This window comes from Artemia franciscana, chromosome 13 (assembly GCF_032884065.1).
Source record: "Artemia franciscana chromosome 13, ASM3288406v1, whole genome shotgun sequence".
Classification (NCBI taxonomy): Eukaryota; Metazoa; Arthropoda; class Branchiopoda; order Anostraca; family Artemiidae; genus Artemia; species Artemia franciscana.
In genome coordinates, this window is record NC_088875.1 from 6,119,849 (window position 1) to 6,137,812 (window position 17,964).

Here is a 17,964-nt window from a genome sequence, read left to right on the forward strand (position 1 = left end):
AGCCAAGAGCTCATAGGTATGAGCTCTAACAAGTTTCTAAGAATCAAGAGATTGATTTAAAAGGAAAATCAGAGGCTTAATGCCGGTCGGGATTTAAAATAAGAGCTCTGAGTCACGATGTCCTTCTAAATATCAAAATCCATTAAGATCCGATCACCCACTCGTAAGTTATAAATACCTCAATTTTTCTAATTTTTGCTCTCCCTTTGCCCCCCAGATGGTCAAATCTGGGAAAACGACTTTATCAAGTCAATTTGTGCAGCTCCATGACACGCCTACCAATTTTCATCGTCCTAGCACGTCCAGAAGCACCAAACTCGCCAAAGCACTGAACCCCTCCCGCAACTTCCCCAAAGAGAGCGAATCTAGTACGGTTATGTCAATCACGTATCTACGACATTTGCTTATTCTATCCACCAAGCTTCATCCCGATTCCTCCACTCTAAGCGTTTTCCAAGATTTCCGATTTCCCCTTCCACCCCCCCCCCAATGTTAACAGATCTGGCCGGGATTTGAAATAAGAGCTCTGAGACATGAATTCCTTCTAAATATCAAATTTCATTAAGATCCGGTCACCCGTTCTTAAGTTAAAAATACCTCAATTTTTCAAAATTTTTCAAATTACCACCTCAAGCTCCTCCACAGAGAACAGATTCGTTCAAATTGTGTCAATCACGTATCTAGAACTTGTGCTTATTCTTCCCATCAGGTTTCCCGACCTATCCACTCTAAGCATTTTTCAAGATTTCTGTTTCCCTCCTCCAACCACCTATGTCCCCGGATCCAAAACGAGTCGAAATTGGAGCATCTGAGACATAAGATCCTTCTATATATCAAGTTTCATTAAGATCCGATCACCTATTCTTAAGATAAAAATACCCCAGTTTTAACGTTTTCCAAGAATTCCTGTTTCCCCTCCAACTCCCCCTAATGTCACAGGATCTGGTCGGAATTTAAAATAAAGCTTTAAAGCCCAAGATCCTTCTAAATATCAAATTTCATTAAGATCTGATCACCCGTTCGTAAGTTACAAATACCTGATTTTTCCGAATTACCCCCGCCCCAACTCCACCAAAGAGAGCGGATCCAGTCCGGTTATGTCAGTCACGTATCTTAGACTTGTTTTTATTCTTCCCATCCAGTTTCATCCTGATCTCTCCGCTTTAAGTATTTTCTAAAATTTCCGGTCTCCCCTCCAATGACGCTGGATCCGATTGAGATTTAAAATAAGAGATCTGAGTTACGAGGTCCTTCTAAATATGAAGTTTCATGAAGATCCGATCACTCCTTCGTAAATTAAAACTACGTCATTTTTTCTAATTTTTTTATTTAACCCCCGTCCAATTCCCCCAAATAGAGCGGATCCGTTCCAATTGTGTCAATCACGTATCTAAGACTTTTGCTTATTTTCCCCCCAAGTTTCATCCCAATCCCTCCACTCTAAGTGTTTTTCATGACTTTAGGTTTCTCCCCAAAACTCCCCACAATATCACCAGCTCAGGTCGGGATTTGAAATAAGAGCTTTGAGACACGATATACTTCTAAATATCAAATTTTATTGAGATCCGATCTCCCGTTCATAAGTTAAAAATACCTCATTTTTTTCTAATTTTTCAGAATTATCCACCCTCCCAAATACTCCAAAGAGAGCGAATCCGTTCCGGTTATGTCAATCATGTATCTAGGACTTGGTCCTTATTTTCCCCACCAAGTTTCATCCCGATCCCTCCACTCTAAGTGTTTTCCAAGATTTTAATATTCCCCCTCCTAACCCCCCCCCCTAATGTCACCAGATCTGGTCTGGATTAAAAATAAAAGCTCTGAGACACGATATCCTTCCAAAAATAAAATTTCATTTAGGTCTGATCAACCATTTAGATCCGTAAGTTAAAAATACTTAATTTTTTTTTCCGAATTAACCGGCCCCCCACTCCCCCCAGATAGCCAAATCGGAAAGACTATTTGTAATTTAATCTGGTTTGGTTCCTGATATGCCTGCCAAATTTCATCGTCCTAGCTTACCTGGAAGTGCCTAAAGTAGCAAAACCGGGACCGACAGACAGACCGACGGAATTTGCGATTGTTATATGTCACTTGGTTAATACCAAGTGCCATAAAAAACTAAGACTATTAAGATGAATATGTATGGAAATATTGAAATTGTATTGAAATAAATCGAAGCACTATGCCCAGAGAGATTGTCAAGAGGCTTTGTTAGCCCTGCCTCGGGGTTATGTTCATACGGCTATTAATGTAACTAGTGCTACTACTGTTATTGTTGCTTCTCAAGCTAAGAGTATTAAAGTGAAGATACCAAGGAATGTTAAGCTGGATATTAAACCAAATCGAAACGAACTGTGATAACGTATCCTTAAGAGCTACCAAACAATATCTGTACAACGGCTTACATTATTAAGTTTAACCTTTCAATGTAAAATGTGTCAGATTTTGAACTAGCCAGAAGACATTATTTATACAATTGAGCTTCTATGTTACTTTTGGTAATGGCACCGAGGGCCTTAAAAAGAGACTTTTGGGAACACTTAAGAGGAGTTTCAATAAATAAAGACTGTATGGATGTAAGTTTTCAAAAGGCCATATGAGCAATTTAACCAGTGGCTTTGCTCTATCCTAGCTAATAATATCATTGAAACTTTTAATGGTGCTAATTTGATAGGAAATGAAAAGTAGTAGTACCTGTTATAAAAGCTATAAGTGACTAGGTGGTAAGGAGCCCTCCTCGGTAGGATATAATTTTCCAAACAATTCCAGTCAAAATTTTGAGAAAACCATTTTGCTCAGCATAGTTCAAAATTCCAGTAGCTATGTCTCTAGGGATATTAGGTGGGTCTATCCACTAGCTTATACAATTTACCCATTATGTTTTAAAACTACATATTCCTTAAAAAATAAATCAAAAGGCACTATCTGCATACTGGTTGCCAAAAAGAGATCTAAGGAGGGTTCTAAAAGTGACTGAGGGGTGCCTGAGAGTGTCTTAGGGCCAGTAATATTCCTACATTGTTGTATAAGTTGAAAAGTTGTATCACGAAGGTTTGGCTTGCATAAACATGAACGGATGGATTTAATGCATAATTTTCAACAAAAATTATCTTGAAATTGTCTTAGGAATGATGAAATGGTTTGCTAGAGTGTGCCAGAGGGCCAGCCATAGCGTTGCAACGTTACGTGAATTGACTTGGAGCATCAAGGAGCATTGAGTTGCGTAAACATCAACCAATGGTTTTATTGCACGGTTTATAACAGAAAATTTGTGGAAAATGTCTTATATGAAGGCCTGCTAGATGGTGGTAGAGGTTCAGTAATAGTTTGGCATGGTAGTGTGAATTGACAAGGTGTATCATAGAGGATTGATTTGCAAAAACATGAACAAATGGATTTAATGCATGATTTTTAACCTAAAATATATGAAAAATGTGCACAGGGGTGCCATGGTCCAGCCAGATGTTTTCACGGTGGCATGAATTGCTTTGAGTAACTTGGTCTACAGCTTAAATTTATCGTGGGAGATGTTAAAAGAATTTTTGGGTGGAGGAGGACTGAAATCTAACACCTGGTAAAAAAAGGGATATTTTCGCTTAGAGCTCTCAGAAATAACTCTTAGTATGGTTTAAACTTATCTCTAACAACAAATACCCCTGCAATTTATTGCTAGGGATCCCCTGACGGAATAAGAATCTAGGGGCCTCGTTGGAATTGATTACCAGGGCTCCGTTGGAATTATATTTGGCAGCTGTGGGTTGCGGTGAAATTGGATGCAAGGGCCCCCATTGGAATTGGTTGTTAGGGCCCCGATGGAATGGGATGCGTGGGGGCTCCCGCTGGAATTGCTCGCTAGGGTCCGGTTGGAACTGGATCCTAGGGTTTCTCTGAAAATTGATGCTAGGGTTTCCTAGTTGTTAAGTTAGGGGCCAGTCGGAATTGCTCGCGAATCGGTCCCCTGGTGAGACTAAATTTAGGGCCCCCCGTTGGAATTGTTTTGTAGGTTTCCAACCTTTTTTTAATTCAAGGTTTCTTTTTGCTTATGTTTTACCCTTTTTAACATTTTTTTATGTTTTTTCTGTTGTTGAGTTTTAATTACTTCTTCAATGATTCCATGAGTATAACGTTTTTATTTATAGAATTGTATAGAATTTGTGTATCCAATACAAAGCCTTTGCTTTTTAGATTTCTTGTTTTAGGATGAATTTTGGAAATAATATAAGCGTGAAGTTCTTTTTAGTGAAGAAGAAAGGAAAGAGTTTTGTACCTATATAAAGGTGTACCACAATCAAGCCATAAATATATTTTCCCTTTTATTTTATAGCAAATTCAAGCTCCAATACAGTAAAAGATACTATTATTAAAAACTATGTTCTGAAGAAGCCCCAATATTGCATGGTAACACTCGCTATAAGTTTACTTAAAGCTTAGATGACTACAAAATGTAAGTAATTTTTTGTAATCGATTTGATCCTCTGTATGTCAATTATTGCAGCCATATGGGAACACACAATCCATTTAATGATTTTATTAAGCGAGACAGTGAATTCACTGATCGGGAAACATCTTATCGTGTAGATTGAAAAAAAGTCTTGCCTGAGAAAAAAGTCTTGCAAAGAAATGGAATCTCCAAAAGAAAAAGCTTTGATAGAAAAAATGCCGTTGCAGTACGTTACATCCCACGTGTTTATCCTCATGATTTACAAGCGGGGATCCCCCACGGGCCCCTGAAGATACAGGTCACTCTAGAATGCTTCTTCCTTAACATAAGCAAACATTCCCTATTAAGTAAAAACTATAGAAATCCTGAAAACACATTGAAGAAATGTCTTAAAAACATCTTGAATAATATTGAAACGTCTTGAAAAACGCTTTGAAGAAATATGTCTTAAAAAATGTCCAGAAAGGTATTAAAAATGTTTTCAAGAAAATGTTTTAATAATATTTACTTGCTTAACTAGTTGACTCTAAATGTCCTAATACTTAACAATGAAAAAATTATGATGTAACAACCAAACCCTATTGCATAACAATCAAGGTAAAACCTCCCTATTACGTAGCATGCACCTGTATCCTATAAAACATACCCTGTTACGTAGGTGTACAACAAACGTGCGCTCTAACAGTGCATCAGCCCCTGGTGTGCTTAATAGCGTCTGGAGGCACTAGTAGCTCCAATAGCTTACCCCCTCTGGCTCTCTTAAAAAGCATCCTGCCCCCCACTACTGTCATCCAGTTTCATGAAAAATAAAACTTCTATTTTTTTTTATTTTCTGAACCCAATCAACCTCAGCACTGTGTGTTGAAAGGACCCTCCACCTAAAAATCCATTCCTTTCAATATATACATTAAGAATACCCCATCTCTAGGGCTGTTCAACTTGTGAAATACTGAAACACCACTTAAAAAAACTTTCAACATAGCAACAAAAATACAAAAAGAAATTATAAAAAGAATCAATACGAGATGAAGACTATATCAACCTAATATTGATCTTTCATAATAATCGATGATTAACAGAAAATCTTGCTACGCAAGAGGATTAAAACATTTTCCATCACCATTCTTTTACTTTGTGTTAGTAGTCCGTTTACTATAAAGTATCATCATTATTAAGCGGCTACTACCAGGTAATCTGAAGGTGTCAATATTTATTTGAGAGTGGAAGAGAGTCTTGTAAATTAGAGAGGATTATCTAATAAAACAAATCAAATAAATGAAAAATAATCACAAATTATCAAAAAAACTGGAAAAATAATTTTAAAATTTTCTCAGGGGGAGCATCAAAACTTTATTTGGGTTGTCTACCGAATATAACCCTGCGTATGCATATAGTTGCTGATAGTTTATGTGGAAGTTCCACGGTAAACGTTGATTTAAGCTAGTTAATAATAACTGGGAACTAATCCTAAGAAATGTGGAAAATTATCAATTACCTTGACAGTAAGAAGCCACATTTCTTGTTCAGCAATTCGGCGGCCAATACACATTCTTGGCCCGAAGCCAAAAGGTAAAGTGACATATGGATTTGTTTTAACCTCTAAATCATCTCCTTTCAGCCACCGTTCTGGCAAAAATTTGTCTGCTTCCTTGTAATAGCATTCAAGAGTAGACATGTATTGGTTCGGCATAGTGATCATGCACTAAAAAAAGGAATTTTCATCAGAATCACATTGAAACGATGCACTTTGACACTTCTTAATATTCATAAATTCAGATAGGGAGCGAATTACACATAAACAAATTAAATTTGTGATTGAAACTAAATGAGCAAAAAGTTTTCGCCTACTGTAAATAATTATGAAAATCACCACAATATATTTCTGAAATATCTACAAAGATCCAGAAAACTCAGTTAGCTTGAGTATTGTAAGAGAACTAAAACTGCATTTAAAAATTTATTGACATTGGGGCCGATTAAAGACTATCCAGAGCCTTTTGAGTTTGTTTTTATGTTCTCGAGTGTGCTAAAAGCTTTTTGCTCCTCCTCCTTTTTTGTTACTTCAATTTGTTTGTTCAGTTAAGCAATGGTTTTGTTGAATTCTAAAATTCCAGGGAAAAACTTCTAGTCATTTTATTTGAACAATGTGGAGTCTTTGAAGAAATAATATTTATTTGTGTAACGTTTCTACTCCGATTTTTACCTCCATCAAAAAACTTAAAAAAAACTACAATTTCAGTTTAAGAATTATGATGAAGCTGGAAACATGCTGGGTTAACAGTGTCTCACAGTGTAACAGTGTCTGGGTTGCAGTTAGTTCAAATCATTTGACCAGAATGGATTATGTTGGACATAATGGGTAGTTATGGCCGGAAAAGGGCCCTTTCTGGTGGAAGCTTGGGCCCACCTGGAAAATCTGGGGTGGGCATTTGCCCACCCCTGACCCCCCTCCGAACGGCGACTCTGATAGTGGGTCCTTTACTAACCGCTTGTTAAGATCCTGCTTATAAGTAACACAAGTTCAGTAGACAAATAGATAAATAAGGGAAATTGCAGCTCTAAACGGAAAATAGATCTTGTGATAATATTCCTTAATTTTATTTTGGAATTCATTCCTTATTGTGTGTTTAAAATTCGCATAAAGTAGTATCTAGGAAATTTGACTTAACAGCACCCAGACTTAAGTCTTGCTTAAGTTATGTAAACGTTCCTTGAAGATGGAGTGATCTGGTATACACAATCAAATTCAAATTATATGAGAACTCTATAATACAGATTTCAATCCCAAATACAAAATGAAGATTTTCAAATTTTTCTTGGCGAATTTTCTCATTGATTTCTTAGTGATTTTTCTTAGTTTTTTGTAATACGGTTTATAATAACACAACTTATGATCATTTTAGAAATTATTTACATTTATAGTTTTTTTTTCCAAATTTCTAGACTTAAACTCAAACCAACTTAAATAGCAAAAAAAAACTGCAAAAATAGATAAATTTAGTAGACAAATAGATAAATGAAGGAAATCACAGGACTAGACAGAAAATAGATCTTATGCTAATGTTCCTTAATATTATCTTAGAATAAATTCCTTATTGTGTGTTCGAAAAAAAAACGCATAAAGTATATATAGGAAATTAGATTTAACAGCACCCAGGACTTTCAACTTAAGCCACGTTTAAGTTATGTAAACGCCCTTGGAATATGGAATGATCTTAAATACAGCATCAAATTCAGATACATGGGAATTCTATACTACAGATTTCAATCCCAAATACAGAGATAAGGATTTGAGTTTTTCTTTGAAATATTTTCTGTGGTTTCTTGGTGATTTTCTTAGTCTTCTGTAACACGGCTCAATAATAACACAGCTTATGATCATTAGGAGTTATAAATATTTTAGATTTTATTCCTTCAGCCTTTTTCTCATTATAGGTATTTTCTTCGAATTTTTCAAGATTTCTAGAATTTAGCTCAGACCAACTCAACTACCAAAAAAAAAAAAAAAAACGATGCGCCCTGAATTCTCATTTATGATTACCAACAGAAAAAACAGTAGTATTGTATTACTGAAAACAACTTTTATTTTTGCTCCTAAATCTTTGATTTTTTTTTGGTACGGGTTCTTTGGGGATTCTTTGCGGTCGGACTCTTTGCGTAGTTATGTTTGTTTCTTTAGTATTGTGCAATAGAAAATTATTTAGTTATCCGCTTGCCCCCTCGGACTGGGGTACTTTATTGAAAGTGAAAGTTTTTGTAGTAGAATACCTCTGTATTTTGAAAGTATCTTTCCATTTATTAGCTACTAGTCAATCCCAGCTATTAGGTTATTAGCTATAAAAGGCAAAACGTAACTATGATTACGTGGCAAAAGGTAACTTGTCTTAAATAAAGGTAACTAAAGGCAAAAATAAAGGCAAAAGGTAACTTGTCTTTTTACCACGTTTCACCTCTCGACTTCAACAACTAAGCAATTTTGATGGCACTGCAGTTCGAGCTAGTATAGGTGATTGTACGTCAGTAATATAAGGATTTTATTATTTCCGATATAAATAGGTTGAAGTGATTGGATTAAAACAGTAATATAGGAAAAAAGTTAGTACTTACGCCTTTTGGAACCCGGTAACCACAGATTACCATGTCTGTATTGTTGTATCTGGAATTACCAAAAACAGCAGGTGATAGTCGAAGACTTTCTTTGACGCAAGCTTTAAGATATTTCATGTCAGTTAAATTTTCTGGTTTCAGCTTGGCATCAGGTGTTGGGAGAAATCTGCGGATTTCTTCTCGAAGTTTTTCCTGTTTTTCTTCATTTCGAGCAAGATGATAAAATAAGAATGATTGAGTACTAGACGTCTGAAAGGAAAGTTTTGAAAAAAAAAACCGCACCAAATTGCTAACATGTGTCATATTTATGTGTAGGCCTACATAACATGTGTTATCATGTATAATATATGCTACTTCTGTGTTTAGATTTAACATATATCTATATATATATATATATATATATATATATATATATATATATATATATATATAAATATATATATATATATATATATATATATATAGTACTAGAGGCTCGATGGCTTGGCCACTGGGTCCCAACATTTGGCACGCGGCACGCTTCTAAAGATGGATTATCATTGTCCCTTGTCTTCTAACCACAGATTTGAGCCTCTACTTTATGTCAGAAAGGCACCACAAGTTTGTTATAACCACCAAGGGAAAATGTGAATCCTAGTTTCGAATACGATTATGAAACTCTAAAGAGAGCAAGAGACGTCCTTTATAAATGCAAACCAATTCATTTACAAATTAAGGTGGTGACATTGCAATTCGACCATTCAAGAAGCAATCTCCAGATGAAATACCCTTTTTTGCTAATATTTCCTCCGGAAAATCGAGGGTTCCACAGTGAATACAAGTAATGATGAAGGGTCCGAGATTCTAATATGTAACATTTACTTTTAATAATGGTAACATGGTAAGATTGTAATGTTTTAGTAATGGTAAGATTTAGCAATATGTAACATTTAATTTTAGAGTTAATGGTATCTTTGTACGTATGCGCTTGGTTTTGTACCACATATTGTTGGTGATAAAGATTATGATGCCACTGTTCTTCTAACCGCATGTGTCTTAGATCTTCATTTTTATTTTTGACATACTCTAATTCTCGTTTTGACTTATCTTATAACCATGTGTGTCTTTGCTTTTCATTTTTATTTTTGAAACGCTTTTAATTGCCGTTTTTGCATATCCTCTAACCGCCAGTGTCTTCGGTGTTCATTTTATTTTTTTCATGTTTTTGGATTTCGATTACTTCAGGCACTTGAGCATTGGCATTTGCTTTAGCTGCCCGATTTGGCGTTGTCGCAACTGATGGACCAGATTCTCCATTTTTGAGTCTTGTCACGTTTGATAGTTTAGGTACTGGTTCTACGGAATCATCACATATTAAAAAATATTAATGATATAATATTAAGGGAGCGGGTATCAGCAAATGTCGTGTTACCCCTTTGCTCTAATCTAATAATCTCTAATAGAATGAAGAGGGAGGGGGCCTTATGCAATATTAAAATATCATCATTACATTCACGAAGACACTTGTTTAGATATCTGTATTTACCTTAATTGAAACTCCCCACCCTACATATTTAAAGCATATATATAGCACGCTTTTACATCAAATATTTTACTTTAACGTTTAGCTTCTTAAAATCTTCAAAACCAAATTGTATGTGGCTAATAGCCTTTATGAGTCAATAGGAAGTGTGGAGAATATCCCTTATCCAATTAGCTAATGGTAGAAAAGATTTGAAAGGTTTTGACATGCTTTTTTGACGGCAATTAGAGTTTAACCCTAATTAGCTGTTGGTTCATTAGTCAGGTACATTTTTGCGTTATTTATTTTTCTATTAAAAAATTTTTTGTGGGAATTATTTATAACTAGCTGTTGGGGTGGCGCTTCGCGCCACCCCAACACCTAGTTGGTGGGGGCGCTTCGCGCCCCCCCCCCCCCAAGCCCCCCCCGCGCGCGTAAGTCGTTACGCGCCATAATAGTTACGCGCCATTGTAGTTGTGTCCCTATGTCCCACCTGTGAATATAGATAGATATATATATATATATATATATATATATATATATATATATATATATATATATATATATATATATATATATATATATATATATATATATATATATATGGTTTTAACTACGTAAAACTTGCGAATATACAACATTCTTTGCTGTCCCATTGTCTTTGCATATAAATAGATTGTCAGGTTTACCAACTCTTGAACATGCAACATATAATGGTCCATGGGAAAACAATCTGTATTCAGATCTATACCTCATGATTCTAATGATTGCCCTTGAGCTTTGTTGATGGTGATTGCTAATCGACCATTCCCTGTCCTGGTGTCCCGGTCGTCATTTACATCCCCCTGTTTCCCCCGGTGTCCCCGTTGTAGTTGTGTCCCTGTGTCCCGGTCGTCATTTATATTCCCTGTGTCCCGGTCGTCATTTGTATCCCGGTCTGTATATACATTCGTTTTTTAGTTTTGTTTTTCTCCTTTATTTTTTTCCTTTTTTTTTCTTTTTTAGCTTATTTAGATTTTTAGATTTTTTAGTTTTTTTATTAGTTTTTAGTTTTTTTTTTCTTTTTAGTTTTTTTGTCCCGGTCGTCATTTATATCCCCCTGTTTCCCCCGGTGTCCCCGTTGTAGTTGTGTCCCTGTGTCCCGGTCGTCATTTATATTCCCTGTGTCCCGGTCGTCATTTGTATCCCGGTGTACCAGTCTGTATATACATTCGTTTTTTAGTTTTGTTTTTCTCCTTTATTTTTTTCCTTTTTTTTCTTTTTTAGTTTATTTAGATTTTTAGATTTTTTAGTTTTTTTATTAGTTTTTAGTTTTTTTTTCTTTTTAGTTTTTTTGTAGTTTTTACCTTCTTTTTAGTTTTGTTAATTTTTTTTTTTACTTATGTCCTGGTCGTCATTTATACTCCCTGTGTCCCGGTGCTTTGTTGATTGCTAATCGAACATTCCTTTTGTCCTGGTCGCTTTCTCTTTGAGTGTCGTCATTTATTTTTTTCTTTTTTAGTTCTTTTAGTTTTACCTTTTTTAGTTTTTTTTAGTTTTTTAGATGAAATTTTTTTTTAGTTTTTTCCTTTTTTTCTTTTTAGTTTTTTATTGGTTTTTACCTTTATGTTAGCTTATTTTTCAGTTTTTTCCTTTTTTTTTAGTTTTTTTTTATTTTTTATTTTTTTTAGTTTTTTACCTTTTTTTAGTTTTTTTAGTTTTTTTAGTTTTTTAGCTTTTTTACTTTTTTTTTAGTTTTTAGTTTTTTTTGTAGTTTTTGCCTTTTTTTTAGTTTTTTCAGTTTTTTTTTTTAGTTTTTTATTGGTTTTTACCTTTATTTTAGCTTATTTTTCAGTTTTTTCCTTTTTTTTAGTTTTTTTTAGTTTTTAGTTTTTTTAGTTTTTTACCTTTTTTTAGTTTTTTTAGTTTTTTAGCTTTTTTATTTTTTTTATTAGTTTTTAGTTTTTTTTGTAGTTTTTGCCTTTTTTTAGTTTTTTTAGTTTTTTAGCTTTTTTATTAGTTTTTAGTTTTTTTGTAGTTTTTGCCTTTTTTTTAGTTTTTTTAGTTTTTTAGCTTTTTTATTTTTTTATTAGTTTTTAGTTTTTTTTGTAGTTTTTGCCTTTTTTTATTTTTTTCAGTTTTGACGTCACCTGATCCAGTTTTTTTTCAGGTGACGTCACCTGATCCACAGATCCACAGACAACTTATTTTTATATATATAGATAGTTTTTTTTTTTTACTTATGTCCTGCTCGTCATTTATACTCCCTGTGTCCCGGTGCTTTGTTGATTGCTAATCGAACATTCCTTTTGTCCTGGTCGCTTTCTCTTTGAGTTTCGTCATTTATTTTTTTCTTTTTTAGTTCTTTTAGTTTTTACCTTTTTTAGTTTTTTTTAGTTTTTTAGATAAAAATTTTTTTAGTTTTTTTCCTTTTTTCTTTTTAGTTTTTTATTGGTTTTTACCTTTATTTTAGCTTATTTTTCAGTTTTTTTCCTTTTTTTTAGTTTTTTTTATTTTTTAGTTTTTTTAGTTTTTTACCTTTTTTTAGTTTTTTTAGTTTTTTTAGTTTTTTAGCTTTTTTACTTTTTTTATTAGTTTTTAGTTTTTTTTTGTAGTTTTTGCCTTTTTTTAGTTTTTTCAGTTTTTTTTTTTAATTTTTTATTGGTTTTTACCTTTATTTTAGCTTATTTTTTCAGTTTTTTCCTTTTTTTAGTTTTTTTTAGTTTTTAGTTTTTTTAGTTTTTACCTTTTTTTAGTTTTTTTAGTTTTTTAGCTTTTTTATTTTTTTTATTAGTTTTTAGTTTTTTTGTAGTTTTTGCCTTTTTTTTAGTTTTTTTAGTTTTTTAGCTTTTTTATTAGGTTTTAGTTTTTTTTTGTAGTTTTTTGCCTTTTTTTAGTTTTTTTAGTTTTTTAGCTTTTTTATTTTTTTATTAGTTTTTAGTTTTTTTTGTAGTTTTTGCCTTTTTTTATTTTTTTTCAGTTTTGACGTCACCTGATCCAGTTTTTTCAGGTGACGTCACCTGATCCACAGATCCACAGACAACTTATTTTTATATATATAGATAGTTTTTTTTTTTACTTATGTCCTGGTCGTCATTTATACTCCTGTGTCCCGGTGCTTTGTTGATTGCTAATCGAACATTCCTTTTGTCCTGGTCGCTTTCTCTTTGAGTTTCGTCATTTATTTTTTTCTTTTTTAGTTCTTTTAGTTTTTACCTTTTTTAGTTTTTTTTAGTTTTTTAGATGAAAATTTTTTTTAGTTTTTTCCTTTTTTTCTTTTTTAGTTTTTTATTGGTTTTTACCTTTATTTTAGCTTATTTTTCAGTTTTTTTCCTTTTTTTTAGTTTTTTTTATTTTTTATTTTTTTTAGTTTTTTACCTTTTTTTAGTTTTTTTAGTTTTTTTAGTTTTTTAGCTTTTTTACTTTTTTTATTAGTTTTTTAGTTTTTTTTTTTGTAGTTTTTTGCCTTTTTTTAGTTTTTTTCAGTTTTTTTTTTTAATTTTTTATTGGTTTTTTACCTTTATTTTAGCTTATTTTTCAGTTTTTTTCCTTTTTTTTAGTTTTTTTTAGTTTTTAGTTTTTTTAGTTTTTTTACCTTTTTTTAGTTTTTTTTAGTTTTTTAGCTTTTTTATTTTTTTTTATTAGTTTTTAGTTTTTTTTGTAGTTTTTGCCTTTTTTTAGTTTTTTTAGTTTTTTAGCTTTTTTATTAGTTTTTAGTTTTTTTTGTAGTTTTTGCCTTTTTTTAGTTTTTTTAGTTTTTTAGCTTTTTTATTTTTTTTATTAGTTTTTAGTTTTTTTTGTAGTTTTTGCCTTTTTTTAGTTTTTTCAGTTTTGACGTCACCTGATCCAGTTTTTTCAGGTGACGTCACCTGATCCACACATCCACAGACAGACAGACAACTTATTTTTATATAGATAGATTAAATGTTGTTGCTTTTTTATAATAACGTAGTCTTTTACATAAATTAATAAAAACAAAAACTTAAGTTAGAAAAAAGAGATTGAAAAAAGTTTGGGCAAAACAAGTTGGGAGAGCTGGAAACAAAGTCAGTGGGAGCATTGTGGCCCTGGAGAGGAATATGGGGGCCCAAAATCATGCGCAAGCTCAGTAATGGAAAACCAGTATGCTTTGCACCATTTCATTACAAAAAAGATGCCTAACCGGATGTAGTCATTATTATTTTCGAAATCAAAACAAGTGTCGCTGGTCTTTAAAGAAGGAGCGTGCTAACTACCATTAGAGTAAAAAAAAGATTTCTTCCAATTGTAAATTAGATTCCATAAAAAACTTCTTGTTGTTGGAGGTTTTGTCCCTTCAGTTTCATTTCAACTATTCACAACAAGCATATGTGATTACGCAATGCTCTTCAGATAAGATATCCCTAGGAACCATTACATTTTTTTAGTGACGAATTACTTGGCATTCAAATGCATTTTCATCAAAAACTAAAACATTGTGATACAGTATTTACGACATGAGGATGTTGCAATACTACAACATTATGTTTGGAAATCGAATGTATTGTTTCTGGAAAACATTTTCCCAAGGGAAAGACCAGAAGCTCGACAGACCAGACGTGAAAAAAATTGGTAACTTCTTTTGGTCACGGGTACTCTCTATTGATGCGCTCTATTAATACTAATTGAGAGGATACAAAGGTCCGGCAACTTTGATAGTACACCGGAGTAGTGCCCTTACAGTACGTAAAGACCCCATACTGCTCTAATTGGGAAAAAACAATTCAAATGCATTTATTGCATCATTTAACTAAACTGAATTGCTTTATAATTCATTTGATCAGCTATTTTGAATGAGGATGTTGTTTAATTGTGTAGTTAGGAGGATGAAGAATTCCAAAAAGATATCTTTTTATTGTGAAATTATTTAATTCTTCATGACCCTCCAGATAAATATAAAAAGGTGTATGGAAGAATACATTTTTATCCGTTTCACTTACACTAAGCTTGAATGGTGGTCGGCATTTACCCTCAAGCCACCCCCACCCCCTTGCCCAATGAGTAACCCGAATAAACCATAGAATATACCCCCTCTTAAAATAATAACTTCCCCCAAATCCCCCCTCCATGGAAAAGATACCAATGGAAAAAAATCCCTTTGTGGAATGTATAACTCAGCAAATAAAAAAAACAACAGAGAAAATACACCACCACAGGAATCACACCACCGCAGAAAATAGCCCCCTTGCAGAAAAAAGCTACTAAGTAAATTGCCCTCCCCCCCCCCCCCTGGGACTATGATTTTCATGATCTCGGAACATCATTTTAGTTGTATTTTCCTTTACCTTCTGCTTAGAAGCGCTTAGTAACCTGAAAAAGAGGAATTTACATATCACAAGTATCTTACAATGGAGAAAAAAAAACAATTAAATTTTTGTTGAAATGACTTCAATCTGATGCTATGCACATTTTAGCCATAGTAGGGCATCAAATTAAGATAAAGAAGGAGAAACAAATATAGATATAGGTGAAAACCATTAAGATTAAATTAAAAACATATGACACCAAAAAAATTAAGAAGACTTGGTTTTCCTTTGAAGATATAGTTGGCTTTTGGAAAATACCACTCCAACACTGTTTTTCAGTCTCCAAACACTTTGGAAATTCAAAAAAGGGACAAGAACTCTTAATTTCTGATCTAATCAGCACACTAGTTTTTCTGACCATAAGATGGTGGAGTTGATAAGGAAGGGTTAGTTTCCCTCTTAAATGGAATAAATTCTTTTCATTTTGGGACTTGCTGTTACTCCTGATTTCCATAATAATAGCAGACACCAGAAATAATATCGGAAAACTTAAGAAGGTAGATGCCAATTTTACATATTTTATGCGTTTTCGAAGGTTTCTCTTGCCCCAAGCCCGAAAGTATACCCCCATACAAAAATCCTGGTTACGGTTCTGACAATTAAAATAATTTCAAGCTCAAGCTCCCTTTGTCTCTCCCTAAAAATTAATTTTAATGTTTATCTGAGGGTTCAATGAGAACTACGATGTTTTAGGGCTTAAATGCACCCTTTTAGGTATCTCCCTCCCTCCCTAGCTGCAAAACAATGAAAGAACACCATTGTAGAAGTTTATGTGCCATTTTAGGTATTGTAGTTTTACAATTACTTACAGATACTGTTTGTTATTGGAACATATACGGATGTATATTTTGTATGAGATTTTTTTTTTTAGAATAGGGGAATGATTTGAGAAATATACAGCGGAGAGATAATGTTAGAGATTATTTTCCTTCCAGTGGGGATCAATTTCTCTGGCAAGAAATTTGTAAATGTTTTCACTAGTTTCATTTGTTTTCGCTTTAATAAATAAAGAATTGTTAATACTTTAAAAAACCAACATCAGTACATGCATATTAAGCTGAAACTTCAATTTCATTGATTTAAATATTTTAGGAAAGAAAGAATTATTTTCTGGTCTTCAGAAAGAATGGAGGCTGTCAGTCCTTCTCCAATTGAGTTTTGCTCATTTGTTGTTTGACTAGGCTATCTATTGTATTCTTTTATTCAAGATTGTTTCTTGCAACTATCATCAAACATTTTCTTGAAATAACTCAATAGCGGAAAAATTATTGAAGTCTAAGGATTTTACCAATTTAACAACCTACTGTCCCATGGCCCAAATATATTCGCTTGACAGAACCATTTGCTATAGATAATTTGAATTGCGAATTTCAAAATTAATACCAATATACAATATTCAACTTTAATATGAGCCTCTTAATAACCCATTCAAATTTCCAAGTCAGCAAGGTCTCTCAGGGTACAATCCTTGATCCCATCTTCTATCTTGTATACAGCATCAAAGATTTCTTTTGAAAAACGTATTTGTATGACAACTCCTTGATTTAAGTCTGCAATTTTTCTCAATTTAAAAACCCAGTGTCCTATGTAACCGTCAACTCCATTACCAGTAAACCATGCCAAAATACAATATGAACCTGTTAATGAGCCCTTCAAAATCTCAAAATTAATGAAGGTTTTTCAAGATAAATTCCTTGATTCAAGCTTCTTTCTAGCATTTTTCACCAAACAATTCTTTGACAGGGGACTTCTAGGACGAATCCTTGATTTAAGACTAAAATGTTTACCAATTAATCAGCCTATAGCCCAATGACCCACTTCTAAAAATACTGACATTACACAACCTCAAATATTTCCTTAAAACAAGCCATTTGCACACCACATCCTTAATTTCACAAGCAATTGTCCTATGTCCCCTTCCAAAAGTATCGCTTGACCTAGCCATTTGCCCAAAACCTGTAATACCCTATCGTGATGAGTAAGGTGTTGAAGAGGGGGCACCCCCCCCCCCCCTATATACGTAATAATTTCCGATTTTTTTTTTCAGTTTTAATGCTGTTTCTTACTTTCAGTTGAAAAAGGCCTGTTTTTTTATAATTAAACTCCAAACAGACAACCTAACTTAAACAAATCTTTAGAGTTAGAAAGAGTAGAAGTTTTCCTACTTGACAAAGCTTTTACTTCTACTTTAGCTTACTCTAAAGATTTGTTTAAATCAGGTTGTCTACATATATATATATATATATATATATATATATATATATATATATATATATATATATATATATATATATATATATATATATTATTTTATATATATTTTATATAAAAAAGGGGGGTAAATGCCATCGACCATTCAAGCTTAGTATAAACAAAACGAATAAATTATATTCTTCCATACACCTTTTTATATTAATCTGGAGGGTCATGTAAAATTAAATAATTTCACAATTAAAAAGATATCTTTTTGGAATTATTCATTCTCCAACCTTCACAATGAAACAAAATCCTCATTCAAAATAGCTGATCTAATGAATTTTAAAGCAATCCTGTCTATTTAAATGATGCATTAAATACTTAAAAAAAAATTTTTTCCCAATAAGAGTAGT

General features: G+C 32.8%; 1 protein-coding gene across 1 annotated transcript in view; it reads right to left on the reverse strand.

Annotated features, from left to right (window-relative positions):
- Window positions 1–17,964, reverse strand: part of LOC136034442 (probable cytochrome P450 301a1, mitochondrial) — an 84,676-nt gene that overhangs the window by 5,900 nt on the left and 60,812 nt on the right. Inside the window, exons 6-7 of the mRNA XM_065715622.1 lie at window positions 8,552–8,800; window positions 5,940–6,146 (exon numbers count right to left, since the gene is read on the reverse strand). Coding sequence (XP_065571694.1) covers window positions 5,940–6,146; window positions 8,552–8,800 — 456 coding nt within the window. The remainder of the gene's footprint in view (window positions 1–5,939; window positions 6,147–8,551; window positions 8,801–17,964) is intronic.